The sequence below is a fragment of the Condylura cristata genome, unplaced genomic scaffold (assembly GCF_000260355.1).
Source record: "Condylura cristata isolate star-nosed mole 26May11 unplaced genomic scaffold, ConCri1.0 scaffold00017, whole genome shotgun sequence".
Lineage (NCBI taxonomy): Eukaryota > Metazoa > Chordata > Mammalia > Eulipotyphla > Talpidae > Condylura > Condylura cristata.
The window spans coordinates 29,702,028-29,725,849 of NW_004567118.1; the positions used below are offsets into that span (position 1 = coordinate 29,702,028).

The window sequence follows — 23,822 nt, forward strand, 5'->3', positions numbered from 1 at the left end:
GGTGAATCCTCTCACTGCCCCTGCACCTCTGGCCTGTACCCCAGTTCTGTATGCACAAAATAAAAAATAAATCTTTTTTTAAAAAGTACTCAGTGAATCTTCATTGAGCAAATATATGAGTAAGTATGCCTATTTTTAATTTTGACAGGAATTGGCAAAATGCCCTCTAGAAAGGTTCATGAATTTATACCGGCACCCACCCCAAAAAATGTATATACCTGACAAACATATAGGATAATACTCAATATTTTATACACCCCCATACTAGCTTTATTTATCCTTTTAAATTTTGTCAATCTGAGTGATGAAAAATAAGTTCTCCATGAACATTTTTTTTAAAGATTTATTGATTTATGCACACAGAACTGGGTACAAGCAAGAACTGGGTACAGGCCTGAGGTTAGGGAGGTAAGAGGATCCACCAGAGATAGAGTGGGGAGCAGAACAGGGAGATCCACTGAAATACACTGCTGAGGGGAGCAGTGGGCAGGTCAGGAGAGAGCTGCTCAGCTATGAAATCACTTCTCTCCCCCCTCACCTCCCCCCCAAGAGCTTCACAACGCTGCACTTTAACCCTTTGTGCCACCAGAGGGCTCTCTCCGTGATCATTAGTAGAGTAACTTTTCATATATTTAATCAATATTTGTACATTATCTTTATGAAATATCTTTTCATACCCACTTGTCTTTTCTTTACCCATTTTCCTATTGGGTTATTTGTCTTTATCTTATAAATTTGTAGGAAGTCTTCATAAATATGGAAGTTATTCTCCTCGATTGCTGTATGTGTTGCAAGGTTGCCAAGGGTTCCTTCCAAGTTGTCTATTTTATTTGTCATCCTTTACTCTTTTAGTGTCTTTGAAATAAAGAATTGTGGTTAAGTACACGGGCTCTGGATCTGGACTGCTGTGTTCAAAAGCCAGCTTTGCCTCTTGCTAGTTGTCTGCACCAGCAGATTTCTTAACTGTGCCTCCATTTCCTCATCTGTAAAGTAGGGTTAATTCTACACTCTTAACTCAAAGCATTGTGGGGATTAGATGAACTGATATTTGTAAAGTTCTTTGGAATGATGTTTGGCACAAAACAAACACTATAAATATTAACTTGTTATTTATAGCCTTGGGATTTGATATTTTGAGAAGCTTTCACTAACATCTAAAATTATAAAAATATTCTCGTATATTTTCTCCTAATATTTTCATAATTTTATTATTTTTACATTTTTTAACCCATCTATGGTTTAAGGTGTGAATAGCTGATTGTCTCAACCCTAGTTAGTGGATATGCCAGTCTTTCTCCACTTACTGAAAGGCTACCTGTGGGTCTATATCTAGCTTCTAGTCTGTCTCATTGCTCTTTTTAATGTTATTGCACCAATAATACAATTTGATTATTGTAATATAAAATATCTTTGTTAAATAAGATAACTATAAATTATCCTATCAATAAGGTGCCGTTTTACTCTTATTTTTCAGAATTTTCTTGGCTTTACTTGAAAGTTGATTCTTGTCATTATGTTTAGCATCAAGTCCCCCACCCCATTGTTATTTTGATATCATTAAATTTATAGATAGTGAAATAACATCTTTATAGTGCTAATTTCCCCCCAACACTATACTGACTTAAATTTGTGTCTCCTTCACTCTTTCTGGTTTTCTTCACTATCTTCCTAAAGTCGTCATTATAGCAGTATCTTTTAATGCAGTAGCAATAATGCGCACTAATAATACGTGTAGTAGTAATACGCACTGCACCTACATCACTACTTTTTAGTTCCAAGAGCACTTTAGACATGTAACAATACAGATCACATTGCCTTCTGATTATGATCCTCTGGTCATGATTCATGTGTCTAAAAGAAATATAAGATCTAAAGCTTGAAAGGGGTAAAGAGTAGTATAGAACGTGGTGATAGGGAGGTGGCTGCTGGGGAAGATCTGTGTCTGAATCTTAAAGATGATCTCAAAAACCATCTCATACATAATAATTTTGTTGCATTAAGAATGGAGGGGATGAGCCCTCCCTGGTGACACAATGGTTTAAAGCACAGCACTGTGGAGCTGCGCAGACACTGCAGCATGAGTTTGATCCCTGGCCAGGGAGGTGACCCACATGGTGTGGCAGACCTCTCCTAACACCGCCCCTCCAACCTCAGCAGTGTATTTCAGTAGATCTGCCTGTTAGGCTTTCTGCTCTGTCTCTGGTAAGTCTTCTCGCACTCCTCACCTCTGGCCTGTACCCCAGTTCTGTATGCATAAATAAATAAATCCTTAAAAAAAAAAGTGGAGGGGAAAGTGTGACACCAGTTCATTTGAAGTAGCCAGGGGAAGTGTTGGAAAAGGAAAGGAAAGAGGAATAGTTCACCTCCATAGATCCAGAAATGTCAATCATCCACTATCATCTCAAATCCAGTCAGTTTTGCCATAGAAATGACTCCTTTTTACAGCTCCTTTTCTCCCTACTACTTTATCTTTCATTATTTCTCCTTAACTAGTTTACTTACAGCAGTCTCGCCCCACTCCCTCCACCCACATTGCCCAGAATTATCTTCTTAAAAGAAATCTCGGCCCTCCCTGGTGGCGCAGCGGGTTAAAGCACTGCACTGAGAAGCTAAAGCCACTTCCGCATGAGTTCGATTCCCGCCTGCCCCGGAGGAGACCACATGGCGTGGCAGACCTCTCCTGGCCCGCTCGCTGCTCCCCTCAGCAGTGTACTTCGTCGATCTGCCTGTTCTGCTCCCCACTCTGTCTCTGGTGAAGCCTCTCACCGCCCCTGAGCCTCTGGCCTGTACCCCAGTTCTGTATGTACAAATAAATAAATCTTTAAAAAAAAAAAATCTCATCATGCCACTCATCTGAAAAACCACTTGTACTGGATCCGCGTGTCCCCCTCCAGGGAGTACCTTAGTCTCTTTCTTTCAACAGAATCCTTCACTTTCTATTCCAGTCGTCCTCATCAGTCTTATCTCTTCTGCCATCTAATCCCACAGACTTCAGAACATTATGTGCCTTGCCATTATTTCCTTAGAATATCCCTTAACTACTTTTGACCACACTGCAGAAAGATTGTCCTCAAAAGTACCCTTCTCTGGGCAGCTTGCACTCCCTTCATCCCCGCCCCAGTCAAACGCTGGTAATTGCGTAGTCCTCTGAGTCATAGGCTATTATAACTGGGATCAGAATACCCGCTATGTCTTCTCAACTATACTAGGAAGGCAGAGATCATGTTAATTCATGTCTATGTAACCCTCGCCTAGTATAAGGACTAGCATAAAATTAAGTGTGCATGCATGAGTGGATACATGATTGGGGGTTGGTGGATGCGTGGTACTTTGCTGAGTATGGATGGAGATCAGATCCACACTCAAAAATTCGGGAAAGTAACTCTGCGAAGATCAAAGACAAACACCAGGGGGAGCTGGCACTACACACACAAAAAAGGTAGGGGGGGCGGGCCCAAGCCGGCTGCAAAGAGCCGGGTTAAGCGAGTGAGTGGCGCGCGCTAAAGCTGGCGTCACGCATCTGAAACCGCTCACCCACGTGTGCTTCCCCTAAACCTCCTTCCTAGACTGTGCTTCAGCTCATTCCACCTCCTCCCCATCGCCTCCACGGGCTCAGAGAAAGCAAACAAAGGGGAGGGGACCCCTGCGGGGTCCTGGACGCGGGAAGCCAATCAGGGGACTCCAATTTCCTGGAGGGCGGGCACCTGCATTAAAGATGGCCCAATCCGTTCCTAAAGTGTCCGGTGGGGCGGGGAGAAAGGCGAGAAGGGCCAGGAGCTGGGACCGCGCACGCCGGGGGAGGGCTGTGTGGGGTGGGGTGGGGTGGGGATCGGGTGCGGAAGGAGCGGGGGCGGAGCCAATCGGTGCGCCGTTCTTTAAGCAGAGGGCGGGCAGCGCTGCGGCGCGCGCGATCCGGGCTGACGCATCTGGCCCTGGCTCCCCAGAATCCGAGGTGGGGGCCGCAGAGGAGGGGAGAGAGGAGAAAGAGCCTGGGGCGCGCGTGCGCAGTGGCGCGGGGAGGAGCAGGGACCTGGCAGCGGGCTGGAAAGCTGCAAGCTAGCCGCGAACCGGGCGGGCGGCGGGCGCGCGCATCATGGGGGAGAAACCCGGGACCAGGTAAGGGAGGTGGGGCCACGCGGCGGGGCGTGGGCGGTGGTTCGGAGCGTGTGTCGGGATAGTCTTCAGACGAGGACACCCGGGAGAGAATCCGGGGGCCGGACGCCTGGGTCCCTAGGGGACAGGAGACTCTCTGGGGCCGCACGCCTAGGTCCTCAGGGATAATTGGGGGCTGCTGGGGAGGGCCGGGAAAGCATGCTAGAGCCCCTGCAGAAAGTCAGGGCTAGAAGGAATAGGAAACTGGCATGTGAATTCTCGAAGGGATGTGGGGGCCGGACGACTGGGTTCTCTGGTGCAGGCTGAGATGCAGGGGCGGAGGAAGGAGGAGCAGGTGGCCGTTCCCCGAGGGGTCGGGTGTGGGGAGGCTATAGCCAGTAGCGAGAGCCCCCTAAACTGGAGCCTGGAAAGCCTCCTGTTCAATACCCCACTGGCAGCCTGACTGCCCCCATCTGTCCCGAGGGCCGGGTGGCTTCACTTCCAAACTTCTGCCTTCCTTCAGGTTGCTAGGAGCAACAGCTTCATCTTGGGGGAACAGAGTGCGTGGTGGCCCTCCCCGATTCTGGGCATTACCCTCTTCCCGGGGATGAGAGGAGGCAGTATCTGCCCTGGGCACGCCATCCACTCCCCGGATGTTTTCTGTGCAATTGAGGCTCCTTCCTTCCACTGACACCCCGAGTTCTCTTTTTTGGTCTCTAGCAAAATCCACTTCCTGTTGTGACCCATCATCCCAAGAGGTGAATGCCTGAATATCTGGGGAGTAGGAGTAAATGAGGAAAAGATTGGGGCTGCATGCCTCTTCCCAAGGGGGATCAAAACCAGTAGCAGTCACTAGTTCTGCACATTTTATCAGTCTCACCAACCCCCCGCCCCCACCACCACCACCACCACAGAAAATGAGAACTCAGTTTTCTGAGCACCAAGTATTGGAGAGGTTATGAGAAGGAAGATTGGTGCCCTGGATTAGAGGTAAAACACCCCAGAAAATGGGGAAGTCCCTGACTTGAAAAAGGCCCCCATTTCCGATGTGTGGTTGAGGAAGGGGACGATGGACCAAAGGGTAACTGCTGACTTGACACAATTCCCCTCACCCCCATCAAATTCTGGGCCACAGGAAATGGAGAGAATAGCAGGAAGTGTGATGGGCATCTGCTCCAGCTGCCTCCCTTCATTGGGCACCTCCCTGGTCACCACACACACACATCTCTCCTTGGCCTGCCTATATCAAACCTCTGGTCACCTCCCTGGTCACCCCCATACACACACACACATATCTCTCCTTGGCCTGCCTATATAAAGCCTCATATACATGTGCAGCTTCTGAGCCTGGCTGGAGACTGGTTGGGTTAGGATCAAAAGGGCAGGTGCCCTGCAGTCGCTCCGGAGCAATTACCCCAAAGTCACACTTCAGCAGGCCAACTGATGTGGCTGTCACAGCCTATGCCATTTCTTCCTAATAGGAAGAAACTGGGACAAAAATTAAAAACAGAGCCAAGCAGTCAGCCCCCAGGTTGGGACAGGGAGGTGGGAACTTACTCTAGTTGCCATCCTACCAATGTTTATTCTTTTTTTTTTTTTTTAAGATTTTATTTATTTATGTTTCCAAGAACTGGGGTACAGGCCAGAGGAGCAAGGGGGTGAGAAGATTCAGCAGAGACAGAGTGGGGAACAGAACAGGCAGATTGAAATACATTGCTGGCCCTCCCTGCTGGTGCAACAGGTTAAAGCACAGCACTGTGAAGCTATCATAGCCAGTGCAGCATGAGTCCAATCCCTGGCCAGGGAGCTGACCACATGGCACAGCAGATCTCTCCTGTCTCACCCGCTGCTCCCCTCAGCAGTGTATTTCAGTACATCTGTTCTGCTCTCCACTCTGTCTCTGGTGAAGCCTCTCACCCCTCACACCTCTGGCCTGTACCCCAGTTCTGTATGCATAAATAAATCTTAAAAAAAAAAAAAAAAGGAAAAAAATACACCACTGAGGGGAGCAGCGGGCGGAGAGGTCTGCCACTCCTTATGGGTCACCCCCTTGGCTGGGACACAAACTCACGCTGCAGTGGCTGCGGCCAGCTTGACAGCACTGTGCTTTAACCCATTCTGCCACCAGAGAGGGCCCTCAATCTTTTACTCTTATTAGCTGGGGGCCTCTATACTCTGTACCTTATGGCCTTTGGATAGCTTGGCCATCTGGATAGAAGGGGCAAGTGAAGTTGTTGTCACAAAAAGTGGGGTGGGGTAGGGCTGGAGAAGGGATAGGCCACTTGGCAGGATTTCAGTTTCGACTCTCTGAGGACCATTCTCAGGGATCATTGCTGAGGCAGAGACTGTTGAGAGTAGATTGTAAAGTGGTGCAGCAAAGCACAGGCCCACCAACGGCTAAGTGCAGGGGTTGTCAGACACTTCCCGTGTCCTCCCAGCAGTGGGTGGAGTCCGGACTTAGATTACTTCAGCAACTGGTAAATGAACCCCCTTCCAAGTCCACAAACTTCATGCTAATTACAGAGGCAGGAGAGTTTAATAGGTTAATTATTAGGAGAACAGACCTAGAGCAGACTATCTCTATCTGAATTTCTCCTTTACACTGTGTCCTAAAGCAAAAGGCCTTACCTATAAAGTAGAGACATTAGGATCTGTACCTTTGGGTTGTTTAAGAGTATTAATGACATAACCTACATGAAGCATTTGAAATCTTGCTGGGCACAGAGTATTTACCCAATGTTAGCCAGCATCATCATCTTTGTCTTGTGGCTGGTATTGTGCTGGAGAGGTTTCAATGAGTAAAGCCTCTGAACCTCTGAGGTTCAGTCCTAGCTCATGAGACAGATTATACACAGCTGTGTTGCATGCTTTCACAACACAAATAAAGCAATGAGATCTGACAAGAACCCCCTCCAAAAAATGTTACCAGAGTCTGGGTTCAACACGCCTTCTAAAGGAGGTGATGATATCTGTGTTAGGCCTTGAAGAACAAATAGGCTCTTAAGCTGCTGGGATCAGAGATGGGGGCAGTTGGAAGTTAGTGGCGCATACTGGATCAGTACCCACGGCAGAAACCATTTTAGAGCCAACCATTTAGAGCCCCAGAGAAGATGGGAAGGTTAGGTCTAACACAGATAACTGCTGGAAGCTACTCACTCAGGTTCCCCTGAGGGAGACCCTTTGGAAAGAGCCTGGAGGCTCTGGAGGGAAGCAGTGGCCATTGCCATAGAAGGAGGAAACTAGTGAAGGTGGACCCGTGGGAGGGGGGGTTCCCCCCTTACTAGGAGGGAGGCTTGTCATGCCAAACACCTTCAAGGATGAATATGAAGGACTGTGGTTACCTTTCCTTCTGAGAAGTGGGAAGGGGTAGGGCTGGGCAAAGCCCCAAAGCTTCAGACAGGAATCCCAGGTGAATTCTGCTTCTCAGGCTGGGGAGGGATAAGGCCCTGGTGCTGCGGGGTAGGGGGATTGTCTGCTGAGTCTGAGGGAGACAGTGGGGTTTCCCTTTCTGTTTTGTTAGGGTCTTCAAGAAGTCAAGTCCTAACTGCAAGGTGAGTTCCCCATGGTGCTTGCTGTCCTCACCCACCCTTCCACAGCTTGGCCTGCCTCTAGATCAAACCCCAACCCCTGGCTCCCCACTTCCTGTGACAGATAAGAGGCAACTTCCTGGCCAGCCTTCCCTCTCCTTTCCCCCCAGAACCACCTGAAACTAGACAAAAGGGAGGGGTCCTTAAGCCCCTGAAAGCCCACTTCAGAGCCAACCCAGGGTGCCTGGAAAAAGTTAAAGCCCCTCATAGTATGGCCTGTTTATCCCAGACTCCCTTGAGGAAAAGGAGTGAGGCTGCTAGTGGCGGCCTAGGGCTGGGCGATCCACACCCCTCACTGTGGACAGAGGTGTGAAAACATTATTAGGCAGTTGTTAAAAAGCCTCAAGTTCGGCTAGGCTAGGAAACCCCCACCCTCCTCTTCTAACCCTACTGGGAGGAATCCCCAGCCAATACCCTGCCACCCTCCTACCCAATCTTCCCTGTGGTTCCTCTGCATCCTCAGCTCACAGTGTACTTGGGCAAGCGGGACTTTGTAGACCACCTGGACAAAGTGGATCCTGTAGGTAAGTGTTCCAGGAGGTGGAATCATGTACACCAAGAGGGGAAGTTCCTGGGTGCAAGAACAGAGGAAAGACCCTGACAGGAAATGAACTCATGCATCCCTTTCTCAGATGGTGTGGTGCTGGTGGACCCTGACTACTTGAAGGACCGCAAAGGTACTAGCCCCAAATTCAGGGGCCCAAGGGGAGGTGGGAGATGGGTGGGTTAGTGAAATGGGTTGGCCAGAGAGATGGAGGGCTGAGGTGGAAGCCAGGAGTAGGAGGCAGGTTTTATACAAGCAAGTTGCTGCTAGGTACCAGAGGAACTGGAAATGGGGTGCGCCTGACCATCCCACCTTGCCCTCCCTTGCCAGTGTTTGTGACCCTCACCTGCGCCTTCCGCTATGGCCGTGAAGACCTGGATGTGCTGGGGTTGTCCTTCCGCAAAGACCTGTTCATCGCCACCTATCAGGCCTTCCCCCCAATGCCCAACCCACCCCGGCCCCCCACCCGCCTTCAGGACCGGCTGCTGAGGAAGCTGGGCCAGCATGCCCACCCCTTTTTTTTCACAGTGAGGATGCCCCCCCCACCTCTGCAGGGCAAGGGGCCTGGAACTGTGTTTGGGGGGGTGAGGTACCTGTTAAGGCAGATCTGGAAGAAACAATGAGGAAGGTCCCTAGATCTACCTCCCGGAAGGGTTACCCTTGCCTCTGTGCCTCCTCTCTGGGGTCCCTCTACTTATTTCTGTCCTGAGGAGTCTTCTAGCCTTTTAAGTTGAGATTGGAAGGAAGATTTGGAGGCTTCCTAGAAGACTGACCCTCTCTTTCCTCCACCAGATACCCCAGAATCTGCCCTGCTCCGTCACATTGCAGCCAGGCCCAGAGGATACAGGGAAGGTACTGCAGGACTGGCTCTGTGGGCTTGTGGGGCTGAACAGGGTATAGCACACTTGAGGGGGGGCTGGGCTATGGAGAAGATGGAACAAAGGGTCAGGAAATGTCCCCAGTGAAAATGGCACATGTGGTGTGGTCAGTGCTTACATGTAATATGGCCTCCTCTCCTGACTTGCATGTTCCCAGGTACAGGGGCTCACCTTGCATAGATAAGACTGAGCCTCAGCCACATGCCAGGCCTCAGAGGAATACCCCAGACCTCCACTCCTCAGGCCAAGACTTGGCCAGGGTCCTGCCCAAGACTGGGAAGAGGGAAAGGAGGGCATGGTGGTGGGGGTAACAGGGACCTTGTAAAAGATTTCTCCCCTTCTCAAGGCCTGCGGGGTAGACTTTGAGATTCGAGCCTTCTGTGCCAAATCACTAGAAGAGAAAAGCCACAAAAGGTGAGAGGCAAACTTCCTATGGTTTAACCATTCCTGCCCATTCCCAGGAGCTGCAGGCCCCTGTGAAGGTGGGAACTGGTGTTGAAAGTGTCTGAGAACTGATCCCTCCCACCCCATATCTCCAACTCCAGGAATTCTGTGCGTCTGGTGATCCGAAAGGTGCAGTTTGCCCCAGAGAAGCCTGGCCCCCAGCCTTCAGCTGAAACCACACGCAACTTCCTCATGTCTGACCGATCCCTGCACCTCGAGGCTTCCTTGGATAAGGAGGTGGGTAAGAGAGTGACACAGGTGTCACAGTGCAGGCCAGCCCTTGGGAGGACATGTCAAAGCTGCCTTAGTGTTTTTGTTTTATTTATTTATGCATACAAGAATTGGGGTATGGGTCAGAGGTGTGGGGGATGAGAAGACTCACCAAAACCAGAATGGGCACAGAACAGGTGGATCTACTGAAATACACTGCTGAGGGGAGCATTGGGAAGACGGGAGAGGTCTGCTGCGCCATGTGGGTCAGCTCCCTGGTGGCTGCCAATAATTTCATAGTGCTGAGACTTAATCCCTTGTGCCACCAGGGAGGCCCCTCCTTAGTGTTGGAGGCTGCTTCAGCTGGGTGTGGCAAGCTGCTAAGGGTTTGGGTTTAGAGAGAAAAGGCTAAGCAATGTCTGCATAGGGGACACACTAATAATGAAACCAGTGAAAAGAGATCAGATTAACTTGATTTTTCTTTCCCTCAAAAGCTGTACTACCACGGGGAGCCTCTCAATGTCAATGTCCATGTCACCAACAACTCCACCAAGACTGTCAAGAAGATCAGAGTCTCCGGTAGGGGGTGGAGATTGAAAGAGGGGTCTTAGGGGAGGGATCTGCTACTCAAGTGGCTTCTGGTGGGATCTCAGCCCAAGAACACTCCAGTGCGGGAGACCCTCCAGGACCCAAAGAAGTTGGGCTCTTGTATCAAAGGAGTAGAGGGGGGGTGGGAGTGCTGGGCGGGCTGGACCCCCGCCTCCTGGTCGAACTGCGTGGGCTGGGCTGTCGCCTGAGCTCTGTGCAGAGTGCTCAACCCCACCCACCCGCAGTGAGACAGTACGCCGACATCTGCCTCTTCAGCACCGCCCAGTACAAGTGTCCTGTGGCTCAGCTCGAGCAAGAGTGAGTATCAGAACATCGCTGAGTTCCAACCTTAGGGGAGAAGTGTAGGCCCCAGAGAAGGTGAGCTGGAGTGGAATTCTTCCCAAACTATCTCCACTTATAAAGGCTTCCGCTCCATAGTCAGGAGGCTCTGAGCTGTCTTCCTGTGTAGGTTGAGCCTCAACTAACTCCCTTGTGACCTGTGCCCAAAGAGAAAAGGGCCTGGTCATGAGAGACTGCTTGGGGGTAGGAGCTGGCCCTTCCAAGAACCTTGTTCTCTTACTCCCACCCCAGTGACCAGGTATCTCCCAGCTCCACGTTCTGTAAGGTGTATACCATCACCCCGCTGCTCAGCGACAACCGGGAGAAGCGTGGTCTTGCCCTGGATGGGAAGCTCAAGCATGAGGACACCAACCTGGCTTCCAGCACCATGTGAGTGGGGCTGGGCTTGAGAGAGGGGGTTCTCCTGCAGCCCAGAGTTCAGTGCCAGCTGAGTGTCGGGCTCTGTCCAGGGTACCAGGAATTATCAGTGAGCAGAGGAGACATTCTAGGAGAGGGAGGACAGACAAATGAGGTAAATGGAAAAGTATACAGCATGCTTAGTTAAGTGTTAAAGAGAAAAGCCCAGGCAGAGAAGGGAGATATACCATACAGAGGCTAGAGATGCTAAGTTTTTTTTAAAGATTTATTTATGCATTCAAGAACTGAGGGTACAGGCTAGAGGTATGGGGGGTGGGGTGAGAGGATTCATCAGAGACAGAGTGGGGAGTAGAACAGGCAGATCTACTAGATAATATGGCTGAGGGGAGCAGCAGGTGGGACAGGAGAGGTCTGCTGTGCCATGTGGGTCACCTCCCTGGACAGGGATGAAACTTACTGCAGCGGCTGCAAATAGCTTCACAGTGCAGCACTTGAATCCACTGAACCACCAGGGAGGGCCTGATGCTAACTTTAAATAGGGCAGTTACAGGAGACCTACTGCAGGGGTGAATTGTGAGGAGGAACCCAACAAACTCAGGCCGTGTGGATTGTGCACAAAGTGTTCCGAGCGGAGAGGATGCGAGCACCAAGACTCAGAGGCGGGACGAGGCTGGCAGAAGCTGCTGGTCTGTCTCCTGGATGCCGGGGCCTTTGTGCCCGGACAGGAGCATCCGTGGATGTCGGAAGTTACGTGGGGGAGAAGGGAGGTGATTTCACCCCACACTGGTGCCTTTGTAGGGAGTATGACAGCAGGCCCTGAGGCCAGTGTGGTGAGAATGATCTGCAAGGAGAGGCTAGGAGGTGAAGTCAGGGCTCGTGGAGAGAGGACAGCGCGAGGCAGCAGGGTGCTGTTAGGTTGCAAGGCCTTAGCTTCGAGGGGAGGGTTTTGAGCAGAGGAAGGTGTGAGGGACTTTACTCCTAAAGGCTGCTGGAGCCTCCTGGAGCTGGTATGAGTCTGTGGTCTGCTCAGAATCCTGATTGGGGATCCCCAAGGGAGGGCTAGTGTGCTGGGTGATGGTCCCCCAGTCCAACTCTCCCCTGCCATTGCAGTGTGAAAGAGGGTGCCAACAAGGAGGTGCTGGGAATCCTGGTGTCCTACAGGGTCAAGGTGAAGCTGGTGGTGTCTCGTGGCGGGTGAGTGTGGTGAGGGAGCCTGGGGTGGAAGTCAGAGTGGTTTTATCTGACTCTGTGTCACTGTCCATTCATGTCACCACTTCCTCCCCAGGGATGTCTCTGTGGAGCTACCTTTTGTTCTTATGCACCCCAAGCCCCATGACCACGTCGCCCTCCCCAGACCCCAGTCAGGTGAGCATGCCACAGACCCTCAGCCCCTGAAGGAGACCTGAAGCAAGGCCAGTGGGGGAAAAGCTGATCCCTGCAGCACCCACCTATCCACCCCCTCTTCTCCCCTCAGCTGCTCCTGAAACAGATGCCCCTGTGGATACCAACCTTATTGAATTTGATACCAAGTAAGTTCTTCCCCTACCTTCCTACTCTTGATCCTCTTGGGACAGAGATTCTGTAATATTAAGGTCTACTCTCTCGCCCCTTTCATTCTCCCTTTGGGGGAGGAATAGTTGAAGGATCAAATCAGGATGTAGCCTTGTTTGTGCCTTCGTGGGAACACCGCTGGTCCCAGTACTGCTCTAACAGCTGGGGGGGCGGTCAAGAAGAGGGTCTCCAGCCCTTGTTTCACTCCTTCCTTTCCATCAAGCTATGCCACAGATGATGACATCGTGTTTGAGGACTTTGCCCGACTTCGGCTGAAAGGGATGAAGGATGAGGAATACGATGACCAATTCTGCTAAGAAGGGGGGCTGGAAGAGGAAGTGGATGGTGCTGGGAGAGGTAGGGGCAGGACCATAAGCCCCACTGTTGTTGTGGGGCGGATCCCAGCCTCTCTTCCCTCCTGTCCATCCAGTGGCTTCCTCAGCCAACTTCTTCCCTCCCTTCCTCTCCCGCTCTCCCAGATACGCACTGGACCCATCTCTTTTTGAACGTGGGCATTAATTTTTTGACAGCAGCTATGCTTCCCCAGCCTCTCCCCCATAGGTGGCAAGCTATGTTCACACCTAATTTTGGGAGGGGGATGCTGAAAAGAAGAGTGATAGAGGGAAAGTGGGGAGAATCCCACCTTCAGCCTCATACCTACACCCCCTCCCGTCACTCTGCCTCCCATTCCTTCGAAATGAGACCCTTTGGGGGAGGGGAGGGGTGAAAGCCACTTTTCTGTTTCTGAGCATAAAGAAGAAAATAAACCTTTTACTAGGCATGTGTGTGTGTGCTACGTCGTGTTTAAGGAGCAGGTGGCATGTTCATCCGTGGGTGAGGACTCAGTTCCTCTGCACAAGCCTGTTTGGCTTTTGGCCTATAGGCTGTCAATAACGGGATTATACCTGCGTTCCAAGGTAAACATCAAAACTTGATTTGGTCGGTCCAAACTAAGGGTACAGTTTGGTAAAGCCACAAAGTAAGGCTATTCATATGGAGAAACTGTAACTCATTTCCCATACAGATAGAGGCCCTGGGGAGCGAGGCAGGGGAGGGCTCTGCCTTGTGGCCAACACCCTCGGCCACATGGTCACCTGTTGTGACTAAGTGTTGCTTGCCACTGCTCCTTAAGGTTGTTCAAGCAACCCACTCCCAGGGCGCAGTAGGATCACAGCCATGGGCTTTACGGGGCAGGAGCCCCATGTTATGTCTACGGCGTCTGCTCTTTATATTCTAACTCAGAAGCCAAAGGCTTTGGGCAGTCAAAAAGCGCCAAGCTGCTACATCCAACTGCTGCTCGCTGACGTCCATCAGAGGCTCCCTGAGGCTTGGCCAAAGTCCCAGGCTGAGCCGAAGGACTTAGCAGTACAATACTCCACTGACACTTCTCACCTCCACCACCCACTCCCACCCTGCAGTTCAGCCTCTCTCTCTGCCGGCTCGTTGATTCATCCTAATCTTGACTTTAAGTTCCAAGCATATGTCGGGCTTAGTGTAGGGACCTAGCAGTGACCAAAACAAAACATTAAGTCATTCCCTAGTTATCCAATTACAAGATCTGTGCTCCAAAAGACAAGTACAGGAGCCATACATGACAGGGAGTTCGGACCTACGCTGGGGTTTGAGGGGAGACTTCCCTGGAGGAAATGACCCTTCAACAGAGAAGTGGAAGCTGAGAAGAATGTGAGCATTCCACGCAATGTATGAAGGCAGGAAGGCACTGAGCACATTTCAGGACTGAGAGGCCAAGAGACTGGGACAGAGCCAGCAGGCACAAAGTGGTTCCAGATGAGGCTGGTGAGACAAATGAGGCAGCTCACACATGCCTTTATGCTCCGACTCCCGGTATCTAATTAAACCATCATTTGTTCACAGGCCTAAGTGCTGCTGAAATGCCAGTGACCTTGCTTACCCCACGCAGTAGCAGCCTGCCTTGCACCACCTCATTTTTATCACCTAGAAGACTCCCAGTAGCTATCACTGACCTTTGGTCTCTTGGCCTATAGATCTCAGACCTTTTCAGGTGAATCAGAATCCTGTGGGAGACACAATAAACAATGTCCCAGACCCTACCTTCCCAGCCTGAGTCAACAGGGAGGTTCCAGGAAGAATCCTTGATCTGGAATTTAACACACATTTTGAGAAGCAATGCCTTCTTTTAACTTTTTATGTTTTTAATGTTTTGGGTTTTTTTTAAGATAAAGTACATGTGGCCTAAAAAATCAAGACAGTAAATAGTGAAAAGCTCCCGCCATGGCCCCCAATCTTCCATTTCTCATTTCCAAAGATCACTGGCTCCTAGCTTAGTCTTCTAAAGATCTTCTTCAGATTCAGTCAGACATGTATAAATATATTTCCTTTTGTTTTAAATACAGATACTAGCATACTATGGCCACACTGATCGCCTTGCTAGTTCCCCTTAATAGCATACTTTCCACTAAACATAGGACCTACCTCCTTTTAAAGACCTGCATAGCTTGCCATTACCTACATGTCGTTTATTTTTACCTGTTTCCCACCAATAGACATGAGGGATGTTCACACGTTTCCTAATGCCAGAGATATAACAATAGTTACTCTTGAAGCTATATTTTTGTTCATGTAAAATGCACCTATAGGACAAATTCTTTTTTAAAAAAATATTTATTTATGCAAAGAAGAAGTGGGGTTTAGGCCAGAGGTGTGGGGGGGTGAGAAGATTCACCAGAGACAGAGTGGGGAGCAGAACAGGTGGATCTATTGAAATACACTGCTGAGGGGAGCAGCAGGTGAGACAGGAGAGGTCTGCTGTGCCATGTGGGTCAGCTCCCTGGCCAGAAGCTAACTGTGCTGCAGTGACTGCAGGCAGCTTCATAGTGCTGAACCCTTGGCACCACTGAGAGACCCCATCCTAGTTTTATTTTGTGTTTCTACATTTATGAGTAAAGATGAAACTGATGTTGGGTTGATGCTGTTCTTAATATTCTCTAACAGCTCTTTTTATAGTAAAGAAATAAGTCCTTAGTTATATATTTTGCAAATCCTTTTTGGAATTTGTCAGTTGAATTTGTTTCTGATTTTTGTTTTTTACTGAGGTAAAATTCATATAAGGAAGTTATCCATCCTAAAGTGTACAATTCACTCACATTTAATACAGTCACAGTGTTGTACAACCATCACCTTCAGTTTCAAAATGTTTTGCTCCTACTATTTTTAATGATTCATAGCTTTTTTTAATTTTAATGTAGTCGATTATGATCATCTTTTTATGGCTTCTGGGTTTTGTTTTGTTTTTTTTCCCACAATCTCTTGGTTCTTGTTTTCTCAGTTTGAGACTTCCTTTTTTCCAGGCTAAAAGGTTACCATAATTATCACTATCTCATCAGTACTCTACTTCTCCCCTTTCAGAACACCTGTTCCCAAACCCCACCCTAGTTCTGTCCCAACCATCCTGCCCTTCTCCACTCCCCCACAGGGCTGCTGAGCACTAACAGGAAAATTACAAAACCAAACATTTTTGTTCATTCAACACATACTTTTGAACACAGGTGCCAGCACTGTCCCAGGCGCTGGATAAAGATTTGGGGTCACTACAAACTTTCTTACAGGATTTCTAACCGTGGCTGGGCCTTCAATACCTGACAACCCTTTGTCCCTCTTGATGTCTCTAGTCACCTCCCTCTCCTGCTCCCACCCTACTAATTTTCCCAACATTCTTCTCACTTATAGTAACCTGTTTTTCACCAGAGATTAGGCTATGAGAAATGAGTGATCTCTACTTCCCACCTCCCACAACACTGATATCTACACCAGTTCTCCTACACAACCCAGGTTAAGATGCCTGTCTCCAGTTCAAAACTAATCCCTCCACCTGTGCTTACCCCCCACCTCTTCTGAGACCTTGATTCATCAAACCACCCCCCTCTCTTCAACCTCTGTCTCTCTACTGATTCTTCCTCCAAGGTAAATAAACCCACACAGGTCTCATCTATTAAAGGAAATAAAGAAGGGAGGAAGGCAGGCAGGTAACCAAAAAAAAAAGACTCCCCTCCACATTAGGTGTCTTTCACAGTAAAGCATATTCCCTCTGTCCCCATTCATTCATGTTTAGTTCTAGTTTTCGCAGTTATATATGTGCGTAGTTTCAGGAGTCAGGTAGTAACACAGGACTATTACAATAAAGAATAGACTCTCCCTCCCTGGACTCCTGAGGAGCCACCAACATCATGAACAACACAGTGACTATCTGTAACAGGGAGATCATAACCAACAAACTGCTTCAGTGAAAACAAATGGTCACTGACGTCCTTCACCTTGGGAAAAGAACAGGGCCTGAGACAGAAATTCTGGAAAAACTCGCTAACATGCACAAGACCATCCCGGATATCATCTTAGTATTTGGATTCAGAACCGTTTCTGGTGGTGGCAAGAAACCAGCTTTGACATAATTTAAAATTCCTTGGACTATGCAAAGAAAATGAACCCAAATACAGACTTGCAAGACATGGCCAGTGGAGAAGAAAAAGACAAGACTGGCCTCCCTGGTGGCACAGGGGTTAAAATCTTAGCTCTATCAAGCTAAGGCCACTGGCACGAATTTGATCCCCAGCCAGGGAGCTGATCCACATGGCTTGCAGACCTGTCCTGTCTCGCCTGATGCTCCCCTTGTCAGGGGGAAAGGATACCCTGAACAAACTTCACACGGGTTTTATGTACTCCATCCCCACTCCAGACCAAAACCATCAAGACACTGGGAACTATAAATCCCATCATCACGGAAGGGAGGGTTGCTAGGACCTGAGGGTGGAGTTAAGCAGCCAGGTTTGGTATAAAACCAGACATGTGGGCCCGGGGGTCTCTTGGCTCATGGCTTGACACTCAGCTTTTCTCCAGCTCTGTGTGCCATTAGGATTCCAGGTCAGCAGAACTGGTAGGACACATTTACCAATGTATCCTCCTCTCTTTCTCCCTGAAAAATCCTTTTCTTTATTACTCTTCTTTTGTGAATAAGCCCTTTTTGTGTGTGTCTGCAGTTGAGTATTATTATAAGTCACTTTAAGTGCACAGGAGAAGATCCACAGTCAGGCAACCCATTTAATAGTGGGGTTGCCCCTTAATACCCTCAGCAGTGTATTTCAGTCAGTCTGCCTGTTCTGCTCCTCACTCTGTCTCAGGTGAATCCTCTCACCCCCCCACACCTCTAGTCTATCCCAGTTCTTGTATGCACAAATAAATCTTTTTTGTTTAAGATGAGATAATAGCAAACGGAACACAAGAACAGAACAAAGTCAAGGGGCAGCAAAGAGGGGGTAAAGTTCTGCAGATATCTGCAGTGATTGTGCAGATTTATCATGAGAGGATTAGTAAATTAAAACCATTTATGTGAGGAAAAAAAGTAGACTTATTCCTTTCCAATTTCCTTCTCAGAAGCAACGATTCTCTCCTATTTTAGATGTTTCTTTTGGTAGTTACTTCCATATCTCTAAACATGCTTATTTTGCTGTTTATTTTCATTGTCTGCTGGCTTCCTACTACACAAGGCGAAGGTTGAGCTCCCACATGTCACTTTGCCTGACCAAGGAACACTTTCCATCTGCTCCACATACACACATCCCACGGAATTTTTTTTTTAACATTTATTTATTTATGCATACAAAACTGGGGTGTAGGTCAGAGGTGCAAAGGTAAGAGGATTCACCAGAGAGAGAGTGGGGAGCAGAACAGACAGATCTACTGAAATACATGGCTGAGGGGAGCAGCAGTTGGGACAGAGAGGCTGCAGTTTCATAGTGCTGCAACTTTACCCCTTATGCACCAGGGAAGCCCACCCAAGAGAATTTTATCAACTACAGTGAGTTAGACCAATGTTCAGCATTTACATGCTTATGAAAATACTCATTGCAGAGTCATGTGTTATGATTGCCTTTCTATTCTTGTACAACTTTGTTTTCCCAGAATAACTATCATTTAAAAAATCTGCTTGTTCTCTGAGTTTATCACTAAGTCCAGCCTATATTCTCCAAAAGTCTATCTGCTCCATTCATTAAAAATAAATTTCGGGCCCTCCCTGGTGGCGCAGCGGGTTAAAGTACCACACTAAGAAGCTTAAGCCACTTTCACATGAGTTCGATCCCCGCCTGCCCCGGAGGTGACCACATGGCGTGGCAGACCTCTCCTGACTCGCCTGCTGCTCCCCTCAGCAGTGTACTTCATCAACATGCCTGTTCTGCTCCCCACTCTGTCTCTGGTGAAGCCTCTCACCCTCCGCATCTCTGGCCTGTACCCCAGTTCTGTATGAAAGAATAAATCTTTAAAAAAATAAAAAATAAAATAAATTTCATCACTTTCTTCTCCTTGAAGTCTTGCTAGGAGCCTTCTAATCAGCTCTACTCTGATGGTCTGCATGCCTATCCCGGATTTTCCTTCACCATAAACCAGGGTTCCTGTTCACCTTGCTAACTTAAGGCCTTACTTTCTGGTTTCCTAGCTTTCTCTTCTGCCTGTAACTCTTAACTTCCTCTCAGAGGCATGTGGGAGAAAAACTTAAGAAATTACATGCATCAAAATTTCCTTATTCTCCCTTTGTTATTGATAGCTTGGTTGTTGCGAGGGCCTGGATAGCCCCTAAAATCTGTTCTCCCTTGGTACTAGAACAATAGGTGGCCATCTAAGTAAGGACTAGATTTTCCAGAATCACTGAGTTGGGGAATGTAAGTATAAATTATGTGGGCCATTTCCTAGCCAGACCTGAGACAGGTGTGACTCCTACACATTTTCTCTTCCCTTCTCCTGCCAACTACTATCCAGGGATGGCAGCAACCCAGTTTTGACGCTGCAGATAGCAAAGCCCTCGAGCAGTGTTTCTCAGATTTACTGGGAATGAAGATCTTAACACACATACAGATTCGGTAGGTCTGGGGTAGAGCCCGAACGTCTGCATATCTAAGCTTCTAGCTGATGCCAAAGCTACTAGTCGGCAGATCACACTTCTGAGTAAAGACCTAAAGGCTTGCAAAGCTGTACTGCTACCTTTGCTTACGGTATGATCTGTGAGGCACACTGAATTCCCCACACTGAGATGTTCGATGCAGTTCTATTTTGTAGTCACTACATTTTTAGCCTTTACCCTAGCGCAGCTGAAGTAATGAATTCTGGGTTGGAAATCACTGTGCCCCAAATATTGAAGGCATTGCTCCCCTGCTGTCTAGTGTGGAGTTAACTACCAAGAGGCCCACAACCATTCTGATTGCTGATCCTTAGCATGTGGTCTGTTTTCACACTGCAAGGTTTTGTAAGACCTTTTTCTCTGAGCCCAGTATTCTGATATTTCAAGATTTATCAGGACACTGAGCACTTGATGGGTACTTTTAATTTGGAAGCACAAGCCTTTCTTCCTCTTCATTGTCTCTGTTCTCTTCTTACTGTTTTTTTGTTTTTCACATTTTAATTTACTTTTTGTTTTGTTTTTATTTCCTTATAGAATTTAGATTAGTTCACCTTTTTTTCTCCTTATACACCATCTCTTTTCTTTTGCTTTACTTACTGAGAGAGTGCTTCAATTTCTCTTTCATCCCTTTACTAGATTTTCTTCATTCCTTCCTTCAGTTTTATTTTTCAAATGTGCTCTCTGGATTAATTTCTTCATTATAGTATCTCTTATGAAGAGCATCAATGGTGATTTTTTTCCAATTAAATTTTATTCTATACTCACTAAGGTATTTTTATCTTGGTCTCTGCTTTTCATTTTAGAAAATTTTCTTCAAATATCTACAAATCCACTTATCAGTCTGCTTATATCTAAAGGGAAGGTGTTAAACTGACTGGAAGATCTATGGACACAACTGGGATTTACCAACTGTGATCTGCTAGAGATCTGATGGTGTTGAAGAATTGATGTTAATACCCTTAGGCCTTAGACCTGACCAACCAAATACTCAAAATAAGTCTTTAACTCTCTGGCCTGGAAGGTAGAAGCCTGATTGCCGCTCACTAACACTTCCATTTAATATCTGCCCGGATGCCCTCTATTATCAAGGCCCTCTGTTTCCATCTGCAACAAAGAAATCTCCAGTAATATGATGTGTAGGGAAATAGCTGCTGAGAGAGAAGGAGAGAAAAAGGAGCTCCAGAGGATTCAAACAATCCTCCTCTGTGCCCCAGTTGTACCTGATGCCACTAATTTAAAGATAAATCAAGTTAACTCTAAGCTTTCTTCACTACTTAGTTGTGAAGTGGCTTAGTTCCCACTTCCACTGCTAAGTCAATTGTCACTTACCTTTCTGTTTTCCACTTTCAATTTATATATTTTTTAAGATTTACTTTTTTTTATTGATGATACAAGGGCTGGGATGTAGGACAGAGGTGGGTGGGGGGGGGTAAGAGGATTCACCAGAGACAGTGGGGAGCAGATTTACTGAAATACGCTGCTGGGGGTGCAGTAGATGAGGCAGGAAAGGTATGCTGTGCCATTAGGGTCAGCTCCCTGGCTGGGGATCGAACTAGTGCTGCAGAAGCTGTGGAGAGCTTCATTGTGGTCAGACAACCCCCTGTGCCACCAGGGAGGGCTCTCCATTTTCAGTTTAAAGTTTTGTTATTGTCTCTCCCCTTTAGAAAATTCCTTTAACTTATCTTACTAGGATTTAGAAAAGGAGTGATGTTAAAAACCAGATTCCTTAAGTTAAACTGAAAGTCTCCATTCATCTGCTAACCATGTGCAAAAATAATGGCTTTATTCTCAATGTTCGATAAATTGTCAAGGGTGATCTTTCCTAAAAGATAATCTGGTCATAAATCACTTCTTTAAATTCTTCAAAGGCTTCAAAATGCTTTGAAAATAAAGTCCAAATAACTCTGCTTACAAGTCTCTGATCTGGTTCCAGTCATCACTGTCTCACCTAACACCACCACACTCCATTGACTCCAAACTGAATCCCTTTGCTGTATTTCTAATGTGCTAAGCCCCTTCATTGCGCCATGCACCTGCCCGTGTCGTTTCTCTTTTCCAGTCCAAACTCTCAGCCATCTGGTTGAGCCCCGTAAGATTCAATTCTGAGAAGGAACAGCTGGCTGTATGTGTGGTTCAAGCAGTACTTAGTCCCAGAATCCTTTCTTTGTGCTCCTGGCAATATACCCTGGGCATATCTCTTAAAAAAAAAAACCCTATCCTGCTTTCACATGGGAGTCTATCTCATTCATCTTTGTATTCCCCTGGGCTCAACACATAATAGGCAATCACACAGGAATGGGAAAGGCTGAAAGGAGCAAGTATCTGAGACTATATTGACAGTCTGTGTGTCGGTTCGGCTTCTATCCAGGGAAAACGCTAGGGCGAATAATATAACACTCACCAAGTTGAGCTTCCCCAGGGCCCAACAGATGGTGGGGCGGGATGGGCAGACATAGGGTCCACAGCTGTCCAGCCTGGAGAAATACCCCAGATCTTCCCACCATCATCACCTAGCACCCAGCAGACGTTCCAGACATTCTTGTAGAAGAAATAAAATGGAGACCTTATTTCAGTGGCATGAAGATGGAGAGAGGTCTGAAAGGCCTCAGACTAGGGCTATTTCGACAGCTTCTAATCACAGGTGGTCGGTCTGTCGGTGGCTGCGTCGACCCGAGAGTGCGCAGGGGACCCTGGGAGTTGTAGTTCACCAGGTGACTCGAGAAAGGCGAGACAGCACTGAGCACCATGGGAATTGTAGTTCTTTATAAAGAACTCTGTGCGCAGGCGCAAACCGACAGCCACTTCCGGACTCAAGCTCCGCATTTTGCAAAACAATCCGGTGGAGGATCTCTAAGGTACCCATGGCTACCTACAGCCTGGCGAACGAGCGACTCCGCGCCCTGGAAGAGATTGAACGGGAAATCGGCGCCATTCTTCAAAATGCAGGTTCGGAATACGACGACTACCGGAGGTGCTAGGAGAAGGACGTGCTCGAGCGCCGACCCGACAGTAGGAGTAGGGTTGGCTTGGGAGGCTCAGTTCACGCACCGCGCTAGCAAAAGGGCGATGAAGGGGGCTAGCCCAGGGCGGGGCTGTATGGGCCGTCTTCAGGTAGCCCACCCCTTTCTCCATCCCGACAGGTACAGTGATACTGGAACTGTCCAAAGAAAAAACTAATGAGCGGCTCCTAGACCGGCAAGCGGCTGCCTTTACTGCATCGGTGCAGCACGTGGAGGCAGAGCTGTCGTCACAGATCCGCTACCTCACCCAGGTGGGTATGTGTTGGGAGGTGCTGTGCACCCATTCCAGCTTTCTTTATTTTGAATTCACGGGTGGCAAGGTGAGGCCTCCAAGCCAGTATCACCCCTGTTGGGTGGGATGCCTCCTCCCTCTCAGGACGAGTTTCTTTCTATTTCGCTGGATGACATCACATAAGCTTGATGGAAACGTCCTGGGAGAAGGCATAAACAAAGCCAAAAGACTTTGCCCACAGAAACTTGGCTGACCTCAAAGGCTTCAAGCTCCAGGTGCCTGCATTCTGACAAATGGGGCAGTATTGCAGTATTTTACCAAATTTCCCTGGGAAGTAGTTATTGTCAGTCTCACTTTACAGATGAGGATACCAAGTTGAGTGATTTGCTCCAGGTCATCCAGCTACCATGTGACATGACTGCTTCAAACTCAAGGAAGAAGTGGGAGGAGTCCTGACCCATGGTGAGGGATGGTTAAGGAAAGAAGTGCTTCATTGATCATTACAACTGTCCTGTAGGTGGCCACTGGACAGCCCCATGAAGGCTCCAGCTACTCTTCAAGGAAAGACTGTCAAATGGCCCTGAAGAGAGTAGACTATGCTCGCCTCAAGCTCAGTGATGTAGCCCGAACCTGTGAGCAGATGCTGGAAAACTAGGCCAAGGATGTGGGACAAGAATATGGAGGGAGACCACAGAACCTGGAGACCTGTAGGATGAGCATGAGCTGCCTCATACATTCTCTGTTGGTCAAAGTGTATGGGGACAAAGCAACAAAAGTTGGGAATGAAGGAGCATAAAGACCAAGACTGCCCATAACTATGTCCTGGCTACTCCAGTAGGGTGCTCCTCTGCATTTCACAAAAGCACTGACTTACTCAGACAAGAGGTGGAGATTCTGTCATCCAGCCCACTTCCTCATATATTTCCCACATATCCCTGGCACAGGCTTCTCACAATATGGCCCAGTGACAACACATTCTTCACTGGAAAGGACAAAACATGAACTGAGGATTTTAGGGGCCACCCTGGTACCCT

The 23,822-nt window shown here is 48.1% G+C and overlaps 3 protein-coding genes across 3 annotated transcripts in view; 2 read left to right on the top strand and 1 right to left on the bottom strand.

The window, feature by feature from the left end:
- The window catches only part of PELP1 (proline, glutamate and leucine rich protein 1), a 48,253-nt gene extending 26,267 nt beyond the window's left edge, over nucleotides 1–21,986 (bottom strand). The window contains exon 1 of the mRNA XM_012726318.1: nucleotides 21,938–21,986. The gene's annotated coding sequence lies outside the window, so the exon portion shown is untranslated. The remainder of the gene's footprint in view (nucleotides 1–21,937) is intronic.
- ARRB2 (arrestin, beta 2) lies at nucleotides 3,882–13,394 on the top strand. Its single transcript, XM_004684705.1, has 15 exons — nucleotides 3,882–4,116; nucleotides 7,613–7,643; nucleotides 8,143–8,203; nucleotides 8,312–8,356; nucleotides 8,554–8,750; nucleotides 9,016–9,075; nucleotides 9,448–9,515; nucleotides 9,647–9,782; nucleotides 10,250–10,334; nucleotides 10,589–10,661; nucleotides 10,935–11,072; nucleotides 12,171–12,254; nucleotides 12,346–12,425; nucleotides 12,535–12,589; nucleotides 12,835–13,394. The coding sequence occupies exons 1-15, from the start codon at nucleotides 4,094–4,096 to the stop codon at nucleotides 12,926–12,928; spliced, it is 1,230 nt and encodes a 409-aa protein (XP_004684762.1). The 5' UTR covers nucleotides 3,882–4,093; the 3' UTR covers nucleotides 12,929–13,394.
- A 360-nt stretch (nucleotides 21,987–22,346) lies between the features above and the next one.
- Nucleotides 22,347–23,816, top strand: MED11 (mediator complex subunit 11). The gene is made up of 3 exons (XM_004684708.2): nucleotides 22,347–22,482; nucleotides 22,677–22,807; nucleotides 23,306–23,816. Exons 1-3 carry the CDS (start codon nucleotides 22,398–22,400, stop codon nucleotides 23,441–23,443), a joined length of 354 nt encoding a protein of 117 aa, XP_004684765.1. The 5' UTR covers nucleotides 22,347–22,397; the 3' UTR covers nucleotides 23,444–23,816.
- The last annotated feature ends 6 nt before the right edge of the window (nucleotides 23,817–23,822 follow it).